A 27,707-nucleotide genomic window follows, 5' to 3' on the forward strand; every position below is an offset into this window, starting at 1 on the left:
TTCCCATCCTGCGATTGTGTTAGTTAGATGAATATGCAGCTTGCTATATTAGCCCATTGGTCTGGAGAAAATAGCTAGCTAAGCAGTTAGTGAAAGTAGCAGCTGTACTTGCTGCATTAGGTAGTTAGATTAAAAACATTAGCTAAATAGCCAGCAAGTTAATTTAGCTCCTTTAAAAAGGTAACTAACCAGCAAAGCAGTTTAGCAAATCTACAGTATATGTCAGCCTGTATCATTTGGAAATAGTCTAGCCATTTCAGTGTTTTTGGATGCCATGTGCTTACCTTTTTTATGTGCTAGCTGTGAATGTCACTGTGGAAAATTGTTATTTTTGCTGGAGCGGGCTTGCACGTTTGCTACTGTATTTGAATTTGATTGGCTGATGTGGAAGAATGGGAGTAGTTGCTTCAACAAGGGCTGCCTCACAGGCTGCTTTGAGGGCAAAAAAAAGTACCTTGTGCCACTGGCAGACACAAGACTTCCAGCCATGTTCAACCAAATACTCTTCTCATGGGGAGTCATAGTGTGATGGAACAGTACCGGGGGAGGCATCATCTAATAAAACAGTTCCATTAAACTATGCATCAGAACACACTTTACATGCAATGAAACAGTCAGTAATAAAAACACTACTTCTAACCACCAGAACTGTTCTTTATTTGCAAATAAATATCTGCTTTAAACTGCGTCTTACAGTGTGCAAGATCTACCACGTCTCTCTGGAAATGATAGAAAAATAAAATACAAGAATTATAAGTATACTTGTACTTTGTACAAAAGAGCATTCTCCCGTTGCTCAGCAAGACAGTAAGACATGCTAAACAGCCTGATCTAATCTTTCCTTCCAGGAGGAGGGAAGTGTGTGTGTTTGTGTGTGTGTCCTCCCCTCTGAGGGACACCTGAACGCTCTGTCTGTGAACAGCTGCTGGACAGGTGAGCTCCATTTAGAAGTTGTTCCGAACCACAGATCTAGGATCAGCTTAGCGTACCTCAATTCTTACCTCAACCATTAGGGGGTAAAATATTAAACTGATGTTAGATCAGTGTCTGGGGGCAAATTCCTCCTACTCTGTACAGCAGTGAAGGCTGGTTGGAGGAGTTATAGGAGGACTGGCTCATTGTAATGGTTGGAATGGAATTTTGGAATGGAGTGAAATGGGGTTCCAAGTATGTTTGATACCGTTCCATTGATACCATTCCAGTGAGCCCGTCCTCCTATAGCTCCTCCCACCAGCCTCCACTGCCGTACAGGCTCCTCAGGTACACTCCTTCTCCAGAACATACTGAACATCCAGAACATATTGTAGGTGTGTGTGTGTGACCGACTGGGTTTGAACCTGGGTCGTCTGTGCTCCACAAGACTATGTTAGCCTGCCGAGTTAAAGCCTAAGCATTAGCTAATGCAAGTCTTCAAGTTTCAGGCATATGCTTTTTGTGGTTCACCGAACCACCTACGTTAGTGTGGATCTGGAGAGGCTCATGGCTTATTATAATGCTGTTGAGGGCCTTCTAGAGACAAAGAGATATTACACTGGCGTTTCTGTCTCTATGTGTCTGTCAACCTGCAGAACATACCTCTGTCTCTCTCTATCTTGGAATACACGTGAGTCTTGACCACAAAAAACACATAATGAAACCAACTACTATATGCTCAACAGCCTTGAGTCCCCCTCATACTACATATTGTACATTATTTTCCAGCAACTTCCATAAGTCTTTAGCATTGCCAGACCGCCCTGTGTAGTTGGCATGTTAGCATGTTACACAGTCTGTTGAGGTTTGCTGACAATCTGCTCTCAATGTCTGTAGGTCCATAAGAGAGTATCATTTATGTATTTCTCTTATCTTAGTTACTGAGACGACTGCATATATTGCTGATTTCGATAAAATGGTAAATAAAGAGATAACATCCAGATTTACTAGGGCGCTCACATACAGGACTGCACATATATAAATATTAGTTTAGGATTATAATCCATAAATTGTCTATACACTTAAAACATTCAGAAATCCTCTGCACTTCAAAAACTGTCTCTTCATTTTCTTCAAGTATTAGCATACCCAGATACTCTGGAGAGGTTAAATCATGTAACAAGAATACCTTATGATGACGCTTACTTATCAAACTCCAAAATAATTCACATCATATTATTTAAGGACAATCCTTTTGATTGCTCATCTGTTAGCAGCTACATCATGGTCACAAAAACATGGAGAGAAAATGTACATTCCCAAGTTCTACTGTATAATAAGTAGTGATGCTGCAACAAGGCATAAATTCCCCAGGGGGAGCCAGGGGCAGTGTGTCTCTCAGAGTCCTGTCTCTGCTGTTCTGTCTCTGGCTGGAGCAGGTTCAGGTGTACAAAACAGTCTGGCTTTATTGAGGTTCTGCATTGAGGTCCAAATGTGTGGTAGTCTGTCTGAGAGAGGCCTCCAGGCTGAGACGGTCTGTCTGTCTGTCTGTCTGTCTGTCTGTCTGTCTGTCTGTCTGTCTGTCTGTCTGTCTGTCTGTCTGTCTGTCTGTCTGTCTGTCTGTCTGTCTGTCTGTCTGTCTGTCTGTCTGTCTGTCTGTCTGTCTGTCTGTCTGTCTGTCTGTCTGTCTGTCTGTCTGTCTGTCTGTCTGTCTGTCTGAGGGGTGAAGACTGAGGCACAGGCTGTGGCTGTCTGTCCGTCTGTTCTAAGGTCTCATACATGGAAGCCCTTCTCCTGTTGGTGTAGTAGCTGCAGTCGGAGGGTCTGTATGCTGCTGACGATCCTCCTCTGGTGGCCAATCAACACCACCCCGGTCCTTCGCACATCTCTAGGGGGAGAGAGAAGACACACACACACACACACACACACACACACACACACACACACACACACACACACACACACACACACACACACACACACACACACACACACACACACACACACACACACACACACACACACACACACACACACACACACACACACACACACACAATTGGTTAAGGGAAATTGTTGGGTTAACTTAAGGTAAGGAAGGATAAGTTTGGGAGGCAGTGCCAGAGTAATGTTTAGTTGAAGTTAGAGTAACATTAGGGTAATGTTTAGTTGACGTTAGAGAAACGTTAGGGTAATGTTTAGTTGACGTTAGAGAAACGTTAGGGTAATGTTTAGTTGAAGTTAGAGTAACATTAGGGTAATATTTAGTTGAAGTTAGAGTAACGTTAGGGTAATGTTTAGTTGAAGTTAGAGTAACGTTAGGGTAATATTTAGTTGAGTTAGAGTAGCATCAGAGTAATGTTTATTTGAAGTTGGAGTAACATCAGAGTAATGTTTAAGATAGTGAACAGTCCTCCACTCACTCAATGCTCATCTGGGCCACAGAGTCCAGTGTGCTGAATCCTGCTGCCACAAAGCTGCTCTTGTATTGGCTCATCTTGATGGAATCCAGCCAATCCCCGATGGAGATGAACATGGGGTAGTCCACCACCTCTCCTGGGGACTCTGCTAGACTGACAGATGGATCAAACAAAATAGAATATAATAAGAACTAAAAACTTTCACTTGCAAGTGAAATTAGTGCCATCAGTAGCTCTGGATAAGAGTGTCTGTTAAATGAAATGAATGTAATTGTACCCCTGTATATCTTCCACCAGAGCCAGCAGGCTGCTGGGGTTCCTGATCAGCTTATCCAGGAAGGAGACCACATCAGTGAACTTGGGCCTCTGGCTCCTCTCCTTCTGCCAGCAGTGTAGCATCAGCTGGTGTAGAACCACGGGGCAGCCCATAGGAGCAGGGAGACGGTAGCCCTCCTCTATGGACAGGATCACCTAGGGGTGGATGAAGGGAGAGAGTCAGTACACACACTCTTCGCTTCATGTCATCCAGCCATTATGTCTCTACAACGCCAGTATTATCTGAGCTACAGTAAGCATGTCTCTAGGGTGTGTTAGAGGGCTGTGTGAATATAACAGCCCCTACAGCGAGCCTGTAGCCTTGATGTCTTCTCTGAGCCCTGACGGGTGAGGCAGGATGGGGCTGAGGGGTGAGGAGGGAGTGAGGAAGGGGTGAGGAGGCAGAGACAGCAGAAGTCAAGGATTGGCGGTGGCGTTTGTCTTGGAAAGCACTTCTAAGCAATTCCCCAGCATCACAAATCCCCATGAAGCTAGGGGCTGTGTGTGTATGCCATGTGAGGTGCTGATGGGGATTACCAAGGAGCTTTCACACTCCACAGGGAGACGGGACGAATCCCCTCCATCTATCCTCCAATTGACCGAAGACCGTGAGGTCACTCAGACAGGTTCTGAATCCACAACTTTTAAACCCCTTCGTTGGCCAGTGGCTCTCCCTTCACATCTCCCTCAGTATGTCGGTCTTTCTGTCTCTCCGTCTACACTGCAATCTCAAAGCTTCAGAGCAAAACACTCCACAGAAACGGCCAACTGCTTTCTTCTGGAAATTGGGAAGAGTTGGAACGGTGGAGTTGTTGGGGCTGTATTTCTAGACCTGAAGAAAGGTTTTGATACTGTTAACCATGAGGTTCTCATCACAAAACTGTCCAAGTTCAACTTTTCCCCTGATGCCTTGAGATGGATGAAATCATACCTTGAAGGCAGAACCCAGTGTATCAGGGTGATTAATGAGCTTTAATGAGCTCAAGTTGGTATCCGATTTCATGTACCTTGGCATCTTACTTGATTCCAACCTCTCTTTTAAAACGCTGGTGAAAAAGGTAACTCAAATAACCAAATTCAACCTAGCTAATTTCCGATTCAAATGAAATTGTTTGACTACAGAGGTAGCAAAACTGTACTTCAAATCTATGATACTTCACAACTTAACATACTGCTTGACTAGTTGGTCCCAAGCTTGCTGTACAACATTATAACCTATTCAGTCTGTCTACAAACAGGCTCTCAAAGTGCTTGATAGGAAGCCCAATAGCCATCATCACTGTTACATCCTCAGAAAGCATGAGATCCTGAGTTGGGAAAATCTTGTGCAATACGCTGACGTATGTCTTGTATTCAAGATCCTAAATGGCCTGGCTCCTCCCCCTCCACTCAGTATTTTTGTTAAACAGAAAACCCAAAAGATCGACAAGGTCTGCCATGAGAGGTGACTGTATAGTTCCCAAGGAAAAACACATTAGGTTAATCTGCTTTCTCTGTGAGAGCTTCCCATGTCTGGAACACACTGCCATCAGACACATACAACTGTACCACCTATCACATCTTCACAAAAACATAAAGACACGGCTAAAGGCCAATCAGACTTGTGAAAATAATCCCTAGCTGTGTATTGCTGCTTTCCATGTTGTCTGTTGTCTCTATCTTGTGAGGTGTGGAAACACTTTGTTGCTTTTATGTATTTTGTTTTGTTGCTTGTTCTATGTTTCTCTGTCTGCATGCTACGTGTTGCTTGCACTATGTTCTCTGTCTGCATGCTACGTGTTGCTTGTTATATGTTTCTCTGTCTGCATGCTACATGTTGCTTGCTCTATGATCTCTGTCTGCATGCTACATGTTGCTTGCTCTATGATCTCTGTCTGCATGCTACATGTTGCTTGCTCTATGTTTCTCTGTCTGCATGCTACATGTTGCTTGCTCTATGATCTCTGTCTGCATGCTACATGTTGCTTGCTCTATGATCTCTGTCTGCATGCTACATGTTGCTTGCTCTATGATCTCTGTCTGCATGCTACATGTTGCTTGCTCTATGATCTCTGTCTGCATGCTACATGTTGCTTGCTCTATGATCTCTGTCTGCATGCTACATGTTGCTTGCTCTATGATCTCTGTCTGCATGCTACATGTTGCTTGCTCTATGATCTCTGTCTGCATGCTACATGTTGCTTGCTCTATGATCTCTGTCTGCATGCTACATGTTGCTTGTTCCATGTTGGTCTGTCTGCGTGCTATGTGTTGCTTGTTCTATGTTTCTCTGTCTGTGTGCTACGTGTTGCTTGTTCTATGTTGGTCTGTCTGCGTGCTATGTGTTGCTTGTTCTATGTTTCTCTGTCTGTGTGCTATGTGTTGCTTGTTCTATGTTTCTCTGTGTGTGTGCTAAGTGTTGCTTGTTCTATGTTTGTCTGTTTGCGTGCTACGTGTTGCTTGTTCTATTTTGATCTGCATTGAAATTGTTTTTAATAACCTGCCCAGGGACTGGCTAAAAACAGTCCCTTTTACTGTAACGTTGACTCAAACTCAACTCATACAGTATGGAGATTCATAAGAAAGGACTTTCACAATCCCCATTAAGACTCCCAGGTTAACACCATAGAACTCGCCAGCTTGTTGTCCTAAAACATGCAAATGAGTTACCTTTGGTTCGGTCGGCTATTCCTATGGGGGAAATGAATAGGAAAAGAGTGTGGTTTTGGGATAAACACAGAAAATAGGCTTTGGAGATCTTATATGTTATGTTCCATGAGATAATATCAGCCAGTTAACATGAACTTTCTGAATTATGAAGCCTTTAAGTACTTTATGTGCTTGTTTTGATTACATAAATGCTTCACAATTCACAAAAAGTGACGTTAGCTGATGAAGATTACAGCATACAACAACACCTATAAGATTTCCTAAGCCTATGTTTATCACAGACGTAATTTGCGTCATTTATTCAAAAACTGTACAAAAAAAACATGAATTTCCCCATAGGCTTTGGAAAAAGAACCATGGTGGAGTTAGTGTCTACAAAAAGACGCCATTACTATTGCTCTCTATAGTGAAGACCTCATTCACAACTCACGTCCTGATTGGACATCTCCCAGTAAGGCCGCTCCCCGTATGACATCACTTCCCACATGACGATTCCGTAGCTCCAGGCGTCGCTGGCTGATGAGAACTTCCTGTAGGAGATGGCCTCTGGAGCTGTCCACCTGATAGGAATCTTACCTCCCTGTTCTCACACACACACACACACACACACACACACACACACACACACACACACACACACACACACACACACACACACACACACACACACACACACACACACACACACACACACACACACACACACACACACACACACACACACACACACACACACACACACACACACACACACACACACAGGTTCCATCTGCTTTGTAACAATACATGCTTGAGGAAATATGTGCAATTTATAGACCATATGCTACAGTCTCACAGTGTGATTGCACTTTTCTGAAGTCTCTTTAGATGTACACACACATTTTCACAGTTTGAGACTTTGTGTCAAGGTACAAGTAAAAGCTCTGAGGTGCTTTAACAGCAGAACTAACCTCCCTCCTCTCTCCCTTTCCCTCTCTTTCTCCCCCACTCTCTTAAAATGAGGGCAGAGTAAAATCACCAGTCGGCACAAATCCTTAGCATGTATTCTGGCTGTAACCCAACCCCCTGCCCCCTAGCCCTACCAAACCAAAGTCCTTCCAAGTGGAAAATGGTTTACAGACCCGTGAGTGCCCCCAAAAGCAACATGTCCTATTCTGTTCTCTCCCTCTTTCTCTCCCCTCTCTCTTTTCCAGACCCCAGAAAGCACCACTTCCCCTCAGCGTGACTCTGTAACCCAGAGAATAGAGGTCACCAGGAGGCCAGGCAGTCAGAGAAGCGCTTTAACTTTCCACTGAAACACTGTGTAAGTGTTTTCTTTGAAGCATACAGCCTATACACTCCAGAAAGAGGATAAAAAGAACAACAGAGGATTTATGGAGGTTTTGCAGGGAAATAAATAAAAGTAGCAACATATGACTTGTGTTTCTCTTGTTTGTGTTTGTGTAGGGGTAATTTAGGAGTTAGAGGTCAGGGGTTAGAGATCATAGTTACCGTGGTGGTGTAAGCAGCCTCTGGGTCGTCCTCCAGGACTCTGGACAGGCCGAAGTCAGACACCTTACACACCAGGTTGCTGTTGACCAGAATGTTGCGGGCAGCCAGGTCTCTGTGGACGTAGCCCATGTCAGACAGGTACTTCATGCCCGATGCAATGCCACGCAGCATGCCCACCAACTGGATCACTGTAAACTGGCCATCATGCGTCTAATAAAGAGAGGGATACAAGAGAGAGAGCTTTTCATTTGTGATGTCTATTTGTTTGTTTAGAATTGAAAATAAATAAACAATAAAGAAAAATAAAGAAAACAATTGTTCTTCGCTTCTCACCCTCAGGAAAGAGTCCAGAGATCCATTCTCCATGTACTCCACCACAATCATCACAGGTCTGCCTGAAATCACAGCACACAGCACCACCAGGTCAGTCAGATCCCAGCAAACATGACTCCATTGGCCCCATCTGGGTGTTCGGTGGGCACGGACTAGCCCACATCATGCCCACACCAGCCCAACACGGACTAGTCCACATCAGCCCAACACAGGCTAGCCCACATCAGCCCAACACAGGCTAGTCCACATCAGCCCAACACAGGCTAGCCCACACCAGCCCAACACGGACTAGTCCACATCAGCCCAACACAGGCTAGCCCACACCAGCCCAACACAGGCTAGTCCACATCAGCCCAACACAGGCTAGCCCACACCAGCCCAACACAGGCTAGCCACACCAGTCTAACACAGGCTAGCCCACACCAGTCTAACACAGGCTAGCCCACACCAGTCTAACACAGGCTAGCCCACACCAGTCCAACACAGGCTAGCCCACACCAGCCCAACACAGGCTAGCCCACACCAGCCCAACACAGGCTAGCCCACACCAGTCTAACACAGGCTAGCCCACACCAGTCTAACACAGGCTAGCCCACACCAGTCTAACAGAGGCTAGCCCACACCAGTCTAACAGAGGCTAGCCCACACCAGTTCAACACAGGCTAGCCCACACCAGTCCAACACAGGCTAGCCCACACCAGTCGAACACAGGCTAGCCCACACCAGTCTAACACAAGCTAGCCCACACCATTCTAACAGAGGCTAGCCCACACCAGTCTAACACAGGCTAGCCCACACCAAGCCCAGCTACTTCATAATGTAGAGGCGATGACTCATTAGCATATGTGGGGGCATGGCTTGCTAATACCCCAATTCATGTTGTTAAGTTAAAAAAGAATTCAAGATAAAAATTGCTGACACCATTCAAAACAATTAACTTTAAAGCCAATTATCTCATAATCATATTTTTTCAGATAGAACCTTACAGTTTGAAGTTCACAAGGTATTTTGGTGAAATCGTTACTGAGAGTGTCGTTCCAGTTTAAGTGTTCCGTTGTGTGACATCAACAAATGAATGATATTGTTCACTGCCAATGACAAAGTCTGTAACAACTTTGTTGTTTTTCATTCCAGTTCTCTGCTGCCTGTGACTGGAACGAATTGCAAAAATCGCTGAAGTTGGAGACTTATCTCCCTCACCAATTTCAAACATCTGCTATCTGAGCAGCTTACCGACCGCTGCAGCTGTACATAGTCTATCGGTAAATAGCCCACCCAATTTTACCTACCTCATCCCCATACTGTTTTTATTTATTTTTCTGCTCTTTTGCACACCAATATCTCTACCTGTACATGACCATCTGATCATTTATCACTCCAGTGTTAATCTGAAAATGTTTAATTATTTGCCTACCTCCTCATGCCTTTTGCACACAGTGTATATAGACTCTCTTTTTGTCTACTGTGTTATTGACTTGTTAATTGTTTATTCCAAGTGTAACTCTGTGTTGTCTGTTCACACTGCTATGCTTTATCTTGGCCAGGTTGCAATTGCAAATGAGAACTTGTTCTCAACTAGCCTACCTGGTTAAATAAAGGAGAAATAAAAAATAAATAAATAAATAAAAATGTTTTTCTGAAATGACATACCTGGATGGCAAACCAACAGGGTGGGCTTGTCACAGGTGAGAGACGGGCCACCTGCTTTGGGGCCAATGTAAAGCTGATGAGCAAAGGTTCATTTGTCCAATGTGGGCAGCCTACCTACATAGATCCAATATTTTAATCAGCATTAGGCCCACATCATGACAATGTGGGCATGTTTGTTGGGAAAAGATGGGCTTATTTCAGGCAAAGTGAGGGCTGCCCTCAGCAGATATGGGCTGCCCTCACCAGATATGGGCTGCCCTCACCAGATATGGGCTGCCCTCAGCAGATATGGGCTGCCCTCACCAGATATGGGCTGCCCTCACCAGATATGGGCTGCCCTCACCAGATATGGGCTGCCCTCACCAGATATGGGCTGCCCTCAGCAGATATGGGCTGCCCTCAGCAGATATGGGCTGCCCTCACCAGATATGGGCTGCCCTCACCAGATATGGGCTGCCCTCAGCAGATATGGGCTGCCCTCAGCAGATATGGGCTGCCCTCACCAGATATGGGCTGCCCTCACCAGATATGGGCTGCCCTCACCAGATATGGGCTGCCCTCAGCAGATATGGGCTGCCCTCAGCAGATATGGGCTGCCCTCAGCAGATATGGGCTGCCCTCAGCAGATATGGGCTGCCCTCAGCAGATATGGGCTGCCCTCACCAGATATGGGCTGCCCTCACCAGATATGGGCTGCCCTCAGCAGATATGGGCTGCCCTCACCAGATATGGGCTGCCCTCACCAGATATGGGCTGCCCTCAGCAGATATGGGCTGCCCTCACCAGATATGGGCTGCCCTCACCAGATATGGGCTGCCCTCACCAGATATGGGCTGCCCTCACCAGATATGGGCTGCCCTCACCAGATATGGGCTGCCCTCACCAGATATGGGCTGCCCTCAGCAGATATGGGCTGCCCTCACCAGATATGGGCTGCCCTCACCAGATATGGGCTGCCCTCAGCAGATATGGGCTGCCCTCACCAGATATGGGCTGCCCTCAGCAGATATGGGCTGCCCTCACCAGATATGGGCTGCCCTCACCAGATATGGGCTGCCCTCACCAGATATGGGCTGCCCTCACCAGATATGGGCTGCCCTCACCAGATATGGGCTGCCCTCAGCAGATATGGGCTGCCCTCACCAGATATGGGCTGCCCGCACTGGGCCAATACCTTGGGGACCAATGTGGAGCCGACGAGCAAAGGCAAAACAGAGCAAAGGCAAAAAAGCCTAAGTGGGGCCAATATTTTTGCCCCCATTGGGGACACATCATGCCAATGTGGACATGTTTGCTGGAATATGTAAGAGATATGGCTAACAAGCCTGCACACCCAGTAGGTCTCCAGGACTGGAGTTGGAGAACCTTGCTCTACAGTAATACTACTATAATCCCAAACAGAAGTTATCTTCTGCATACTGGGTAGATCACCATTGTGTCAATAGAAGAGTGTAAGGAAGAGTTTCCCTGTGTTTCATTAACCCCTGTTTGCTGAAGGACTCAGAGTGGAGTCACTCTCTCCATACAGTGGTTAATAAGAGATTAACCACAGGATAGAATACATACTTTATTCTCCATTTTTGTGTTATATGGAAATTTGTCCCAACCCCCACAGCCACTCAAACGTTGAGAGGAAGTAATCCATGGTACAGCACCATTGGAGCAGATTGGGGTTTAAATCTAAGGGTTGGTACTCTCTCTAGCCTCTAGGCTACCTGCTGGCCCCATTTGCATTAGCACGGTGTTTCACAGTCAGAGTCTATGGGCCTGGGGAGAGGTTAGCGTTAGCCTTTAGCATTAGCATGCTGTTCCCGGTCAGAGTCTATGGGCCTGGGGAGAGATTAGCGTTAGCCTTTAGTATTAGCATGCTGTTCCCGGTCAGAGTCTATGGGCCTGGGGTGAGATTAGCGTTTCCCTTTAGCATTAGCATGCTGCTCCTGGTCAGAGTCTATGGGCCTGGGGAGAGATTAGCCTTAGCATGCTGGTTCACTGTGAGGGTCTATAGGCCTGGGGAGAGTGGACAGTAATCCACCACTGGATTAATTAACATCCTGTTTGATTAACAGCCTGATCTAATTACTGGCCACTGTTATCACTCTTTAGTCACACCGGAGGGGAGGAGAGGGAGACAGGCGGGAGGTCAAGGGAATAGAAGGTAAGGGCAGAGAGATAGAGAGGGGGAGCTGGGCTTGAGGAGTAAGGACATAAGAGAGAAGTAGAACAGGGGTTGAAGACAGAGGTCTCCCCCTGCCTCCCATGGGTTCACCCATCTCCTCTCTGTGGTCCCCCAGTGGGTGAGTGTGCTGCAGACTGCACTAATTACAGGATTACACACAACACTGTTGAGGGAGAAAGAGAGAGAAAGAGAGAAAGAGAGAAAGAGAGAAAGAGAGCTATGGGCAATCTAATATAGTTTAATAATGGATTAAAGACAGCAGACAGATGTGTTCCATTAGAAATCATACGGCCAAATCCATAAAACTACACATTTATAATAAAACAACGTTTTTCAGAGCCCATTGATTTGTGTGTAGCCCATCAAGGACACAGAGTGAGTGTCATGGCTCCATGGTAATGAATGAGAGTGAACACTATAGGAAACCCCACTGTTCAAACTCATCAGACATTTCACAGCCCCTGATCCACACAGACAGCTGACTGGTTCTGCCAATCGCTCGTTTAGACACGCTAAAGAGACATTCTGTTTATTCCTTCCAGTATCCTGTTAATCTGGGTAATTGGCCCAACAGACTGGCAGTAACGACAGGCCCGCTGTGAGGCTGTAATATCGGAATATCAAATCTGAGATGAGAAAAGAAACGGGATGGGAGGTTAAAAAGCGTGACCCCGCCATGGTTGAATTAGAACTAGGCCTCATTGTCATGGTTACTCCGTTTCCTGTCAAATGTGCTATTTCAATTGCATCACACTTTCTGGAGGACTTAGTTTCAGTTAACAAATAGCCATTTCAGTGAAGTGAAATAACCTTGGCGCTGATATCCCTGGCCTGCTATTTGACTCCGGTGACTCAGTTAGCCAGCCAGGACCTGAATGGAGCTCTGTGGGGGAGACGGCCAGGCAGAGAGAGAGAAGAAGTGGTGAATGGAGCAGCAGGCTTGCAGAGTTCAGGGGCTGTCTGTCCATGGTGTTGACCAAATTATACTTCTCTCTCTATCAGGTCAGCAGCTGAGAATCAGTGTGGACCAGGCCTGCTGCCTTCTCTACATAAATACCTCTCTCTCTTCTCTCTCTCTTTCTCTACAGAAGACCATCCATAGAAAAGAATGAAAGTGTCAAGTGGTGATGAGTGTGGAGCTTTACCTGGTGTTTCTGTTCAGGTAAGATACAGTCACACCCTGATACCTCTCTCTTTTAATGAGTCTCTGAAGAGGTTGAGGAGAAAACAACAGATGGAGAGAGACAGAGGGAGAAAAAGAGAGAGAAAGGGAGAGAAGAGTGTCTGAGAGTAAAGACAGAGATATAGTTGGGAGAAAACGATGGAGAAAGTGACAGTGTGTGTGGAGTAGCTATAGAACAGTAGACTAGTGTGGAATGGCTGCTCGGCATTGTGCTGTAGTGTGTGTGGAGTCGCTATAGAACAGTAGACTAGTGTGGAATGGCTGCTAGGCATTGTGCTGTAGTGTGTGTGGAGTCGCTACAGAACAGTAGACTAGTGTGGAATGGCTGCTAGGCATTGTGCTGTAGTGTGTGTGGAGTCGCTACAGAACAGTAGACTAGTGTGGAATGGCTGCTCGGCATTGTGCTGTAGTGTGTGTGGAGTCGCTACAGAACAGTAGACTAGTGTGGAATGGCTGCTTGGCATTGTGCTGTAGTGTGTGTGGAGTCGCTACAGAACAGTAGACTAGTGTGTGGTCCTGTGTAGCTCATTTGGTAGAGCATGGCACTTGTAACGCCAGGGTAGTGGGTTCGATCCCCGGGACCACCCATACGTAGAATGTATGCACACATGACTGTAAGTCGCTTTGGATAAAAGCGTCTGCTAAATGGCATATATTATTATTATTATTATATATTTAGTGTGGAATGGCTGCTCGGCATTGTGCTGTAGTGTGTGTGGAGTCGCTGTAGACTAGTGTAGAATGGCTGCTCGGCATTGTGCTGTAGTGTGTGTGGAGTCGCTACAGAACAGTAGACTAGTGTGGAATGGCTGCTCGGCATTGTGCTGTAGTGTGTGTGGAGTCGCTACAGAACAGTAGACTAGTGTGGAATAGCTGCTCGGCATTGTGCTGTAGTGTGTGTGGAGTCGCTACAGAACAGTAGACTAGTGTGGAATGGCTGCTCGGCATTGTGCTGTAGTGTGTGTGGAGTCGCTGCAGAACAGTAGACTAGTGTAGAATGGCTGCTCGGCATTGTGCTGTAGTGTGTGTGGAGTCGCTACAGAACAGTAGACTAGTGTGGAATGGCTGCTCGGCATTGTGCTGTAGTGTGTGTGGAGTCGCTACAGAACAGTAGACTAGTGTGGAATGGCTGCTCGGCATTGTGCTGTAGTGTGTGTGGAGTCGCTACAGAACAGTAGACTAGTGTGGAATGGCTGCTCGGCATTGTGCTGTAGTGTGTGTGGGATATAAAGCCATATGCAGCCATGGGGAATGGCTGGTTGTATTGACTCACTCCCTGTGTCAGAGGCAGCTATCCCACATAAAGACACACTTCCATCTGTCTATCTGTCCATGCAATTCCCATGATCCTCCTTACTTTTGGTGACCACGCCCTCCAGCCTGATGATGTTTGGGTGGTCAAACTGTCCCATGATGCTGGCCTCTCGGAGGAAGTCCCGCCTCTGGCGCTCCACGTAGCCGCCCTTCAGTGTCTTTATCGCCACGGCGATCTCCCTCTTCCCCGGTATCCGCAGACGACCGCTACACACCTCCCCGAACTCACCTGGAACGCGCGAGCACACACACACACACACACACACACACACACACACACACACACACACACACACACACACACACACACACACACACACACACACACACACACACACACACACACACACACACACACACACACACAGTACCAATATGAAACCACTGGTGGGCACTGTTGCAGTGCAGAGACAACTCCACAACACATTTAACTCTCTGAATGATTAAACTCTCTAGAACAACCCTGCAATCTATTCATAGTCTCTCCTCAGTTCTCTAAAACTCTAACACTTTTAATTTCCCCCCTGTGAGGGTGTGTGTGTGTTAGGCTTTTAGATTGTTATACTGAGCAGAGAGAAATGACACTTAAATCAGGTGCTGGGAGAGAGAGCATAAGCTTTCTACTGTACAGGAGAGATATGATTAACTTCCTTTCTGTAAAATGAAAACAGATTGCTTCATATGGCATATTACACTATGTTAATATCACACCCAAATGCCAGACCCTTTCACACCCAGTAGGGTATATATAGAGCACACTGTCTAAAGGAGCTTCTGTAATGGTAGAGAATAAACACTACTGTATATATATTGTTACCATACATTGCTTGTTCTTTCCATGCCAATGATAATTGAGGATAGTGCGCCAACCTGCTCCAATAACTCTTTCTATGCGGATCCGGGTCGGGTCAATCTCTTTGGCAAACTCATGGACAGCCTGGGTAGGATCCTCATAGGTGTCTGGATCTACATAGGCCTTTACTCCCGGGAACGGGAGAGCTGAGAGAGGACAAGAAAAGACAGACAAAACAAGAGAAGCGAAAAGAGGAGAAGAGAAGAAGATAATGAATTCCAGGGACAAAGGTCAAGAGAAGAGAGACTGGTTTCTGACTTTGGTTACTTTGCTACCTGCCTCCTTCTGCCTTTCTTGTCTTTGCTAACCTCTAGCTGTGAGATATCAGTCTCTCTCTCTTTCCAAACAGAGCAATCCATGGTCATACCAAACAGAGCTCCAGCAGTAACCTGAAGACAGAATCAACCTCGAAAACAGCCACTTCTGGACGAAACTAAACTCTGAAGGTTGGAAAGATACATCAATATATCACTGGAGAGAAAGAGAAGGAGGAAGAAAGAGAACAAAATAGAGAAGTAGGAGGAAAGTGAAGAGGAGAAGGTGTCCTCTGTCCTCCACCGATGAGCAGGGCAAGGATAGCTCCGAGACACATAGACAGTCTGTATGGAGTCAAGGCAAGCTGTTAACAGAGAGGGAGGGAGAGAGAGAGGAGGAAGATATACTCACTAGGCAGTAAGAGGCCCTGCCAGCCTGACTCTCCTGGGTGTGTTTTCAATCTCAGAGCTCATCCTGCTGTCTGTCTGTTCCTTTATCACTGGCCTCAACACCCCCCCATCCCTTTCACCCTCCCCCTCTCTATCTCCTTCTCCTTCCGAGTCATTTCCCTTTTTGTCTATCTGCACCTTTCTCTTCATGCATCACCCCGCCTTACCCCTTCTTACCCTTTCCCTCTCTACCCCCCCTCTCATCACAGGGATAAAACAGTGGAGGTGGAGAGAGAAAGAGCTGTAACTAGATTCAGCCAAAAGGCAGGACACATAGAGGACTTCAAATGGATTTTGAAGAGGAAAGAAGTATGCAGGAGAGGAGGGAGAGAGAGAGAAAGAGAGTGAATGAGAGAGAGGGATAGGTGGAGGTGTTTCAGAGCGTTTTGTTCTGTGGATATGTTTAAAGGTGCCTATGTATCACTCCTTCTGACATCCCTCCCTCCCTCTCCCTCCCTCTTGCTCTCTGTCTGTAGTGTAAAACTGAGAGAGGGGTGTTACCAATCTCTCAAAGCCTGCTACGGCCAGGGGTTAGGGACACACTTCATCCACATTCATATCTAAACGAATAGAGGCTTGGAAATGGCAGACATGGTTAGAATTGATTGTATGCAAATCGTCCACACAACGTTTCTCTCCAGGGTAGTTCTCTTTAGCATGAAATGGACAGAGAAGCTCAATAACGTAAAGTGTTTGCGTGGAAAATCTATTTTAAGCTTTAAGTCTCGCCACAGTTTATCTTCATCTTTCAACACACAAACTCACAGAAGGCTGAAATAATCATATTCAATTTGTCTGTACACCTCGAATTGATACAATTTAGAGAAGTGATGTGAGTCTGTGACAGAAAGAGAGAGATGGAGAGAAGACAAGTAGAGAAGGAGAAAAGAAACCAACACAGAAAGAGAAGTCCTACCATGTCCACTCTGATAGTTGGTCCTCCTCTTCTCCTCTGAGCTCATCTTGGATTTGATGTACCACTGACACCTGGGAGACACAATGACACATTCTGTTACAAGGAACAAGGTTATGAAAAACCACATGCTAAAACTGAAGGAGTTCACCTTGTCCATAGAGAGATGAACTAAACCAAACTTGGTCTTTTATCTGTGTGTGTTTGCCAGGGATGGCTTGTAGAGTGGTGTGACAATTTTTTCATCAGAGAAACTTTGATCAACACATTTTTATTTATACGTTGGATTCGCCAGCGCAGTCATGTGTGTTTTAATGTGTTTGGGTGTGTATGCATTGGTTAATCACCGCTCCTAACACACTCACACTCTGCCAGATGGGCTGAGCTATTCATAGCCCCCTCTTAGCTCAAACACCACTCTCTTTTAAACAGCCTCTCCCCACACACAAGATAAACACACACACACACAGCGTGGAGAAGATCACAGGTTCACACACCAGCCAGTCAACTTCATTAGCTTTATCATGCTGGAGGAACAGGAAGTAATTAACATCTTGTCTACAGATCTACAGGAGAGAGAGAGAGAGAGAGAGAGAGAGAGAGAGAGAGAGAGAGAGAGAGAGAGAGAGAGAGAGAGAGAGAGAGAGAGCGAGAGCGAGAGATGGAGAGAGATAGAGAAGGGGAAGAGAGAAAGAGAGAGAGAGGAGGGGAGAGGGGGAGGGAGAGGGAGAGAGAGAGAAGGGGAGGGAGGGAGAGAGAGAGAGAGGTAAGGTTTATCTATAGTGGTGATTAGATAATTAGGTGACTATTAACAGACACACAGAGGATGTAGCTGTGGCCACCATGCCCCACGGCAGAGTAGGGGAGAACTAGAAAGTGATAGAGACAGAAGAGGAAGTCAGTGCTGGCACCAGTCTGAGAGCTCCATAAAAGAGAAGAGATAAACAGATAGTGAGGCAAATACATGGAGAGAAACACACACACACACACACACACACACACACACACACACACACACACACACACACACACACACACACACACACACACACACACACACACACACACACACACACACACACACACACACACACACACACACACACACACACACACACACACACACACACACACACACACTAATGAGGCTGAGGTGTGTGTGAGTGTGTGTGTGTGTGTGTGTGTGTGTGTGTGTGTGTGTGTGTGTGTGTGTGTGTGTGTGTGTGTGTGTGTGTGTGTGTGTGTGTGTGTGTGTGTGTGTGTGTGTGTGTGTGTGTGTGTGGTATTAGTGAGAGACAGCTTGTCAGCTGGTGTTGGCAGAGTGACAGATAGGAACTGACAGATTTCACCTGGATGAGGAGCAGAGAGAGGAGGAGAGGGGAGGAGAGAGGAGGAGAGGAGGAGAGGGGAGGAGAGATGAGGAGATAGGAGGAGAGGGGAGGAGAGAGGAGGAGAGAGGAGGAAAGGGGAGGAGAGAGGAGAAGAGAGGGGAGTAGAGGGGAGGAGAGAGGAGGAGAGGGGAGGAGAGAGGAGGAGAGAGGGGAGTAGAGGGGAGGAGAGAGGAGTAGAGAAGAGGAGAGGGGAGTAGAGGGGAGGAGAGAGGAGTAGAGAGGAGGAGAGGGAGTAGAGGGGAGGAGAGAGGAGGAGAGGGGAGGAGAGAGGGAGGAGAGAGGGGAGTAGAGGGGAGGAGAGAGGAGTAGAGAGGAGGAGGGGGAGTAGAGGGGAGGAGATAGGAGGAGAGAGGAGTAGAGAGGAGGAGAGAGGGGAGTAGAGGGGAGGAGAGAGGAGGAGAGGGGAGGAGAGAGGAGGGGAGAGGGGAGTAGAGGGGAGGAGAGAGGAGTAGAGAGGAGGAGAGGGGAGGAGAGCGTCAGGGGCTTGGTTAGCCAATTTTTTAAAGTTGAAAAGTGAAAGTTCTCCATTGTCCATGAGTCTGACATTAAGAAGGTTTAAATGACGCTGATTGGGATGAGTCAGAGGCCGAAGCAATCAGCACACTCATTACTGAGCGGGGAGGGGTCAGCGTGGGAGTGCACAAGCCTGCATGTTGGTGTGTGTGTGTGTGTTTGTGAGTGACTGTGGTTTCCAGTTAGCCAGATCAGAGAGGCTATCAGAGCGCTGGATATCAGTGGGTTGCCAGGTTGGGATCCTGCTGTGTGAGGTCTGAGGCCTGGACACTGACAGAGAAGAGATAGCAACGAAGATAGAGGAGCAGAAGAGAGGGAGAGGGTTATAGGGAGAAGAGGAGGAGAAGATAGAAGAGGAGCAGAGTAGGACGAGAACAGACAAGATGAGAGAACAGGAGAGGAGGATTTGTGTAATGCCAGTAGCCCTCCAGTGATGGGGTCAGTGTGTTGATTAAAGCTACAATCCTGTCCTTCATCAGACCAGTCCAGCACCACTCTATCACTGACTCACTGGCTTTCATGTCTTGCTGCTGAAAAGAAGGCACACACAGACACACACAAAGGCTGAATACACACACACACAAAAAGACAGAGGCCCACTCTTAAAGGTGTCCTCAGAAAGCAGGGTAAAGGATAGTGTTGCGGCTCTGAGGCTTTACGAGGATATTCAGGAACACACAAGCACACCTACCCACCTCTCGATATCAAATCCTGCCTTTAATCTAAAAGTCAATGTAAATCAACATCCTCTCTCCCCTAATATTCACTGAGTCATTACTACATGCTGAAAGTGAAATTTCATATTCATCCTCTCCAGCACCACATCAACATAGAGTATGTGAAAAGGGCGTGTTCCAATGTTTTGTAGTAAAAAATCATAATCAACTCAGTTAGTAGCCAATGCCAACTCATAATTGGTTCAAATCACAGGATGCACACCGATGATGTCATTGGAAACTCTTATCTTCCTCCGTATTTTTCACTACAAAACCAACAAACGTGACATTTTCACATATGTTGGTGTTGGGGTGGTGCTGGAGATGATGAGCGGAGGAGAGAGGGATAAGAGGATGAGAGGAAAAAGACGAGAGAGGCGAGAAAGGAGAGTGTTGAAAGAGAAAGATAACCCTGAAGATGAAGTGGAGAGCAGCAGTGTGTGTTTAGAGTAGGCTGTATGAAGGCTGTAAAGTACAGAGATAAACCCACTCCTACACAGGCCAGATGGTCACATATACATACACAGATCTACAGTTCCTTTGGAAAGTATTCAGACCCCTTGACTTTTTACCACATTCAATTGATGAGGGGAAAAAACTATTTAATACATTTTTGTTAGGTTACAGCCTTATGCAAAAATGTATTCAATCATTTCCCCCCTCACCAATCTACACACAATACCACATAATGACAAAGCAAAAACAGGTTTTTAGAAATGTTTGCTAATTTATTTAAAAAAAAACTGAAATATCACATTTACATACAGTGGGGCAAAAAAGTATTTAGTCAGCCACCAATTGTGCAAGTTCTCCCACTTAAAAAGATGAGAGAGGCCTGTAATTTTCATCATAGGTACACTTCAACTATGACAGACGAAATGAGAAAAAAAATCTTCAGAAAATCACATTGTAGGATTATTTAATGAATTTATTTGCAAATTATGGTGGAAAATAAGTATTTGGTCACCTACAAACAAGCAAGATTTCTGGCTCTCACAGACCTGTAACTTCTTCTTTAAGAGGCTCCCCTGTCCTCCACTCATTACCTGTATTACTGGCACCTGTTTGAACTTGTTATCAGTGTAAAAGACACCTGTCCACAACCTCAAACAGTCACACTCCAAACTCCACTATGGCCAAGACCAAAGAGCTGTCAAAGGACACCAGAAACAAAATTGTAGACCTGCACCAGGCTGGAAAGACTGCATCTGCAATAGGTAAGCAGCTTGGTTTGAAGAAATCAACTGTGGGAGCAATTATTAGGAAATGGAAGACATACAAGAGCACTGATAATCTCCCTCGATCTGGGGCTCCACGCAAGATCTCACCCCGTGGGGTCAAAATGATCACAAGAACGGTGAGCAAAAATCCCAGAACCACTCGGGGGGACCTAGTGAATGACCTGCAGAGAGCTGGGACCAAAGTAACAAAGCCTACCATCAGTAACACACTACGCGGCCATTGGGAGAATGTCATATGGTCAGATGAAACCAAAATAAAACTTTTTGGTAAAAACTCAACTCGTCGTGTTTGGAGGACAAAGAATGCTGAGTTGCATCCAAAGAACACCATACCTACTGTGAAGCATGGGGGTGGAAACATCATGCTTTGGGGCTGTTTTTCTGCAAAGGGACCAGGATGACTGATCCGTGTAAAGGAAAGAATGAATGGGGCCATGTATCGTGAGATTTTGAGTGAAAACCTCCTTCCACCAGCAAGGGCATTGAAGATGAAACGTGGCTGGGTCTTTCAGCATGACAATTATCCCAAACACATCGCCTGGGCTACGAAGGAGTGGCTTCGTAAGAAGCATTTCAAGGTCCTGCAGTGGCCTAACCAGTCTCCAGATCTCAACCCCATAGAAAATCTTTGGAGGGAGTTGAAAGTCCGTGTTGTCCAGCAACAGCCCCAAAACATCACTGCTCTAGAGGAGATCTGCATGGAAGAATGGGCCAAAATACCAGCAACAGTGTGTGAAAACCTTGTGAAGACTTACAGGAAAGGTTTGACCTCCGTCATTGCCAACAAAGGGTATAAAACAAAGTATTGAGATAAACTTTTGTTATTGACCAAATACTTATTTTCCACCATAATTTGCAAATAAATTCATAAAAAATCCTACAATGTGATTTTATGGATTTTTTTTCTAATTTTGTCTGTCATAGTTGAAGTGTACCTATGATGAAAATTACAGGCCTCTCTCATCTTTTTAAGTCGGAGAACTTGCACAATTGGTGGTTGACTAAATACTTTTTGCCCCACTAAAGTATTCAGACCCTTTACTCAGTACTTTGTTGAAGCACCTTTGGCAGCCATTACAGCCTTGAGTCTTCCAGCTTGACACACCTGTATTTGGAGTTTCTCCTATTCTTCTTTGCAGATCCTCTCAAGATTTGTCAGGTCAGGGGAGCGCTGTTGCACAGCTATTGTCAGGGCTCTCCAGAGATGTTCAAGTCCGGTCTCTGGCTGGGCCACTCAAGGACATTCAGAGACTTGTCCCGAAGCAACTCCTGCGTTGTCTCAGCTCTCTCTCTCCCTCTCTCTCCCTCTCTCTCCCTCTCTCTCCCTCTCTCTCTGAGCACTCTGCAACAGGTTTTCATCAAGGATCTCTCTGTACTTTGCTCCATTCATCTTTGTCTCAATCCTGACTAGTCTCCCAGTCACTACCACTGAAAAATATCCCCACCGCCTGATGCTGCTACCAACATGCTTCACCGTAGGGATGGTGCCAGGTTCCCACCAGACGTGACGCTTGGCATTCAGGCCAAAGTGTTCAATCTTGGTTCATCAGACCAAACAATCTTGTTTCTCATGGTCTGAGAGTCTTCAGGTGGGACTCCAAGAGGGCTGTTATGTGTCTTCCGTCTGGCTACTTTACCAAAAAGGCCTGATTGGTGGAGTGCTGCAAAGATGGTTGTACTTCTGGAAGATTCTCCTATCTCCACAGAGGAACTCTAGAGCTCTGCCAGAGTGACCATCGGGTTCTTGGTCACCTCCCTGAACAAGGCCCTTCTCCCCCGATTGCTCAGTTTGATGGCGGAGCTTCAATGCTGCAGAATTGTTTTGATACCCTTCCCCAGATCTGTGCCTCAATAGAATTCTGGCTCAGAGCTCTACAAACAATTCCTTCGACCTCATGGCTTGGTTTTTGCTCTGACATGCACTGTCAACTGTGGGACCTTATATAGACAGGTGTGTGCCTTTCCAGATCATGTCCAATCAATTGAATTTACCACAGGTGGACTCCAATCTAGTTGGAGAAATATCTCAAGGGTGATCAATGGAAACAGGATGCACATGAGCTCAATTTCGAGTCTTATAGCAAAGGGTCTGAATACTTATGTAAATAAGGTCTTTCTGTTTTGTATTTTTTGTTTAAATGTGCAAAAATGTCTAAAAAACTGTTTTTCACTTTGTCATTATGGGGTGTTGTGTGTAGATTGCTGAGGATTAAAACATTTTTTTTTTTGAGAATAAGGCTGTAATGTAACAAAATGTGGAAAAAGTCAGGGGGTCTGAACACTTTCCGAAGGCACTGTATACATGAGGATAGAGGGACAGGAACATGCACAGTTCTGCTTTTAACTGGTTCTTGTTTGAAGCTACGTCTCTGTTCACAGTGTCTCAGTTCTCTCCACATACAAGCTTTTCAGAACAGATAGAACAGAGAGAGAGAGAGAGGCTCACACCTACACAGATTGAAAGGTCATCTCAAAGGTTTCATCACACACTGAAACATCCTACTTTTAACTGTTCTTTAAGTACTTTTATAACTGTTGTACTTTTCTGTGTGCAATGCCCAATACAGTTGTATTACTGTATGTAGGTCTCTCAGTAAAGAGGGAGCTGTCCACATTTAGTGCTGTCCATGGTGCTGAATTCTTATTCAGTCCTGTCTGCGGTGCTGGTTGTTGTCTGTGGTGCTGTTTGTTGTCTGCGGTGCTGGTTGTTGTCTGTGGTGCTGGTTGTTGTCTGTGGTGCTGGTTGTTGTCTGTGGTGCTGGTTGTTGTCTGTGGTGCTGGCTGTTGTCTGTGGTGCTGGTTGTTGTCTGTGGTGCTGGTTGTTGTCTGTGGTGCTGGTTGTTGTCTGTGGTGCTGGTTGTTGTCTGTGGTGCTGGCTGTTGTCTGTGGTGCTGGTTGTTGTCTGTGGTGCTGGTTGTTGTCTGTGGTGCTGGCTGTTGTCTGTGGTGCTGGTTGTTGTCTGTGGTGCTGGTTGTTGTCTGTGGTGCTGGTTGTTGTCTGTGGTGCTGGTTGTTGTCTGTGGTGCTGGCTGTTGTCTGTGGTGCTGGTTGTTGTCTGTGGTGCTGGTTGTTGTCTGTGGTGCTGGTTGTTGTCTGATGACCTATTAGTCCCTTGGGACATCTCCCAAGTCCCCAGGAAATCTGTGTGTGTGTGTGTATTCATCTTACCGTCCGGTGATGAGGAAGAAGAGGGTGAGGATGATGAGGAGAGTGAAGCCACCCACGGCTGCCGTGACGATCACCAACACTTGTCCCTGGTCTGAAGCCATGTCCGACGCTACAGGGAGGGGACAAATTAATTGATTGTATATTGATTGGTGATTTACAATTCTAAACTGGGTAGTTTGCGTTCTGGATGTGAAACGGCTGAAATCTGTGGTATATTATAAATTATAAATTGGGTGGTTGGAGCCCTGAATACTGATTGACTGAATGCACGGGTATAACAAAATATATACCACGGCTAAGGGCTGTATCCAGGCACTCAGCTTTGCCTCCGGCAGTATTGTTTGAGTGTACACATACAGCCATATCCCTTGTAGAGAGGTGACATCACAAAGACTATATACATTCATATGATTAAGTCAGAAATGTTTTTGCAAGACAATTTTTTATTTAAAAATAATAATAATTGTACCCCCTTTTTCTCCACAATTACGTGGTGTCCAATTGTTAGTAGTTACTATCTTGTCTCATCGCTACAACTCCCGTACGGGCTCGGGAGAGACGAAGGTCAAGAGTCATGCGTCCTCCAAAATAAAACCCAACCAAGCCGCACTGCTTCTTAACACAGCGCTCATCCAACACGGAAGACAACCTCACCAATGTGTCGGAGGAAACACCGTGCACCTAGCAACCTGGTCAGCATGCACTGCGCCCGGCCCGCCACAGGAATCACTAGTGCGCAATGAGACAAGAATATCCCTACCGGCCAAACCCTCCCTAACCCGGACAACGCAAGGCCAATTGTGTGTCACCCCATGGACCTCCCGGTCGTGGCCGGTTGCGACAGAGCCTGGGCTCAAACCCAGAGTATCTGGTTGCACAGCTGGCACTGCGATGCAGTGCCTTAGACCACTGCGCCACCCAGGAGTCCCAAGACAATTTAATTACACAACTATTTCTATTTCTTTTTCTAAAAGCATTTCATTCTGAACAGAACCAATATTTTATTAGTTTCGTTTCATTGTTCTGACCAGAAAAATACAGTTTTGAACTGGTTCGCACCAAAAAGAAAGTAATGGTTTATATTGTTTCCTTCTAACCCTTTGATGTTAATAATTTTTTATATTTCACTCAACGTTAAATTACTTTACTAATGAAGAGAGCAGCTTGCTATGGAGCGGGAAAGCTATGTACATGCATTGGACAGACAAGGTGACAGACAAGGTGTGAGATGCGGCTGAAAACATTCAGGTGAGGAGAGCGCTGGGCATGATCCGCTGGGCATCTTGTTGTTATGACATGCATTATCTGAATTAGGCCAAGATAATTATACCTTGGAGTGGCTTCTATGAAGGAACTTTGAATGTCTTTAAACCTGGCTTAACTAACGTTGGACCAGAGCTAGCCATTGACCATGACTCTCAGTTCCATTACATAACACATAATGAGAGCTAGACCACAGCTAGTTAACAAGCTTGTGTGTGCAGAGCGGCACCAGAAGTAAAGTAAAAACACATCTTACCTTTTTGTAGTTAATTAATCGAATGTGAAACCTGATAACTATATTATCCTTAATTTAAGGCTTGAAAAAGTTAATCCATTCTTCTCTACTTAAAAGTCTCTCTCCCTAATTTCTGAATCACGCCTATAATGTCAGTAGCTGCAGTAGACTATGCATGCTCTGGAGGGAGGGCAGATATCCTACACACACTGGCAAATATTTTCAGTTCACAGACAGGCAGACACTGAAATAAGTTTCTGAGTGACAGTGAGGGCTTTACATAGGTGCTTTGTTAATTTTTTTTGTGGGACTGGAAAAAAAAAAGTCTGGAACGTAAAATAATTTTATTAACTGGTTCCCATGCTTTTAAAATAACTATTCTGTTCCGGAACAGTATATATCACTTTCGTTCTCGGTTCTGGTTCTGTTTCTCAAAATATATATATATTTTTTGGATTTTGGTTCTGTTCCGTGAATCGGTTCCAACAAAAATCACTTTTATTAGTAATAATATAAATTGTTAGTATTAACTGACTTGAATTCAATATGGAGAGATTGTTGAACTCTTTGTCTGAAAAACAACCATCTTTTAGAAGGAATAATTTACATGCTTGGTGACATTTAATTAATATTAATCATTCAAGAAATTTGCATTTAGTCTCTGATCATTTGCCTAAATTGGCCCCATTTGATATTCATGATTTTCCCTTCTCTCTGTCTCTTTACAGGACTAACAAATCCCACATAATAATTGAAAGATGATGGCTATTAGCAAACTTATTTCTACAATATTTCAAACTTAATGAATATGAATTGGAGATCAGGATGTGTGGCCCCCAAAGCAGACCCAAATATGAGAGAGAGAGAGAGAGAGAGAGAGGGAGAGAGAGGGAGAGAGAGAGAGGGAGAGAGAGGGAGAGAGAGAGAGCTGTGAGCGTGTGTGTGCGTGTTTTTATGTGACTTTCGGAGGGAATATAGTTGAAAGTGTGTGTCTACGCGTGGTTGTATGAGGGTCGGAGCATGTGTGTATGTGTGTGAGAATGTATGTGTGTGTAGCTGGGGATGGGTCTAGACAGAGGTACGTGAAGAGAGGAACAGCTGATCTGAGGGTTAGATGACTTTACAGGACCGTTCTCCTAACTAACGATTCACATACTGTTTAACACACACTCTGAAGCCTTAAGTAACCAGACGGGCCTGATTAATGCTGCACTAATGGGACCGAGGTGAGCGTGTGTGTATGTGTCTGAAATTGGGGAATCTAAAGGGCTGTAATGAGAGGGATTATGTAAGGGATGGGTAGAGATGGAAGGAGAGGCAGAGCAGGTAGGGAGAGACAAGGTAAAAGCAGGAAGCGAGGGATAAAGGTGAAAGAAGGAAGAGAGTGCAGGAAAGGGGAGGGAGAGGAGGGTATTTTCTCCTAGATAAAAGGGCAGAACAAAGTCAGGCCCGGACTATCTGATCCACTAGATAAAGAAAGCTCTTCAGCTGGATAGATGAGAGGACAGGGAGAAAAGAGGAGAGGTCAAGAGACCAGATCAGCAGTTAGAGTGGGCCGGCGCTGACCGGTACATATTTCTACTGCTTGAGTTCTAGCACCTCTTCTAAAATACGTCTGCTAAAATATATAGAAGACCTGGTACAGTCAAATTACAGTGAGAACCCTGACAAGAACTGTCATCAGGACAGAAAAACAAACACACGTCTGGCTCTGTTAGAATTCAGCATGATCACCGTGAGGGAGGAAATTAAAGCCTCTCTAAAAGTCAATAGAAATACAACCAACATCACCAGCACATTGACGAGTTCATGTATTGCTGTTTTAATTGATTACATCTAGGGTTAAGTGTTTGGGGTCAAGGGTTAAGTGTTATGTGTCATGAAACAGACACAGAGGGAGTTAAGAGGTACTTACTGTCGTCCGTGGTCTCATACTCGTATTTGGGGCTGTAGGCGCTGTGTCCAGAGGAGGTGCGTGTTCTCAGGCTGAAGATGTAGCAGGTGGAGGGCTTTAACCCTGTGATGACCACACTGGGGGCTTTGGTCCGCGTCGACGAGTAGCTCAACTCCTCATGTTCCTTCTCGTAGTACTTGACCTCATAGTCGACCACCAGGAGGGAGGTCTGTTCTGGCTCCAGCCACGACAGGGCAATGCTGTTCTGAGATGCCCAGTCCTTCTTCAGCACGCCCACCATAAAGGGACCTGGAGGGGCCGATTGGAGAGATCGTTAGAGGTCACGGGTTCAACTACTAACATTTAATCTCATT

At 45.7% G+C, this 27,707-nt stretch overlaps 1 protein-coding gene across 1 annotated transcript; it reads right to left on the bottom strand.

The window, feature by feature from the left end:
• Positions 1–657: 657 nt before the first annotated feature.
• Positions 658–27,634, bottom strand: LOC124044075 (ephrin type-A receptor 6-like). The gene is made up of 11 exons (XM_046363473.1): positions 27,355–27,634; positions 23,942–24,050; positions 16,917–16,987; positions 15,314–15,442; positions 14,487–14,672; positions 8,121–8,182; positions 7,788–7,997; positions 6,727–6,876; positions 3,610–3,803; positions 3,336–3,485; positions 658–2,800 (listed from the first exon to the last, which is right to left on the bottom strand). Exons 1-11 carry the CDS (start codon positions 27,632–27,634, stop codon positions 2,686–2,688), a joined length of 1,656 nt encoding a protein of 551 aa, XP_046219429.1. The 3' UTR covers positions 658–2,685.
• Between the last annotated feature and the right edge of the window lie 73 nt (positions 27,635–27,707).

The sequence above is a fragment of the Oncorhynchus gorbuscha genome, linkage group LG09 (genome assembly GCF_021184085.1).
Source record: "Oncorhynchus gorbuscha isolate QuinsamMale2020 ecotype Even-year linkage group LG09, OgorEven_v1.0, whole genome shotgun sequence".
NCBI classification, from domain to species: Eukaryota; Metazoa; Chordata; class Actinopteri; order Salmoniformes; family Salmonidae; genus Oncorhynchus; species Oncorhynchus gorbuscha.

Bases quoted from the DNA above. Each gene is read 5' to 3' on its own strand.
- LOC124044075 (XM_046363473.1), bottom strand. From the start codon at position 27,634: ATGGTGGGCGTGCTGAAGAAGGACTGGGCATCTCAGAACAGCATTGCC. The intron at 14,673-15,313 runs GTTGGCGCACTA...CGCGCGTTCCAG, and splicing joins AGAAAGAGTTATTGGAGCAG to GTGAGTTCGGGGAGGTGTGT. The intron at 8,183-14,486 runs GTAAGGAGGATC...CTGTGATTTCAG, and splicing joins GGAGGGCGTGGTCACCAAAA to GCAGACCTGTGATGATTGTG.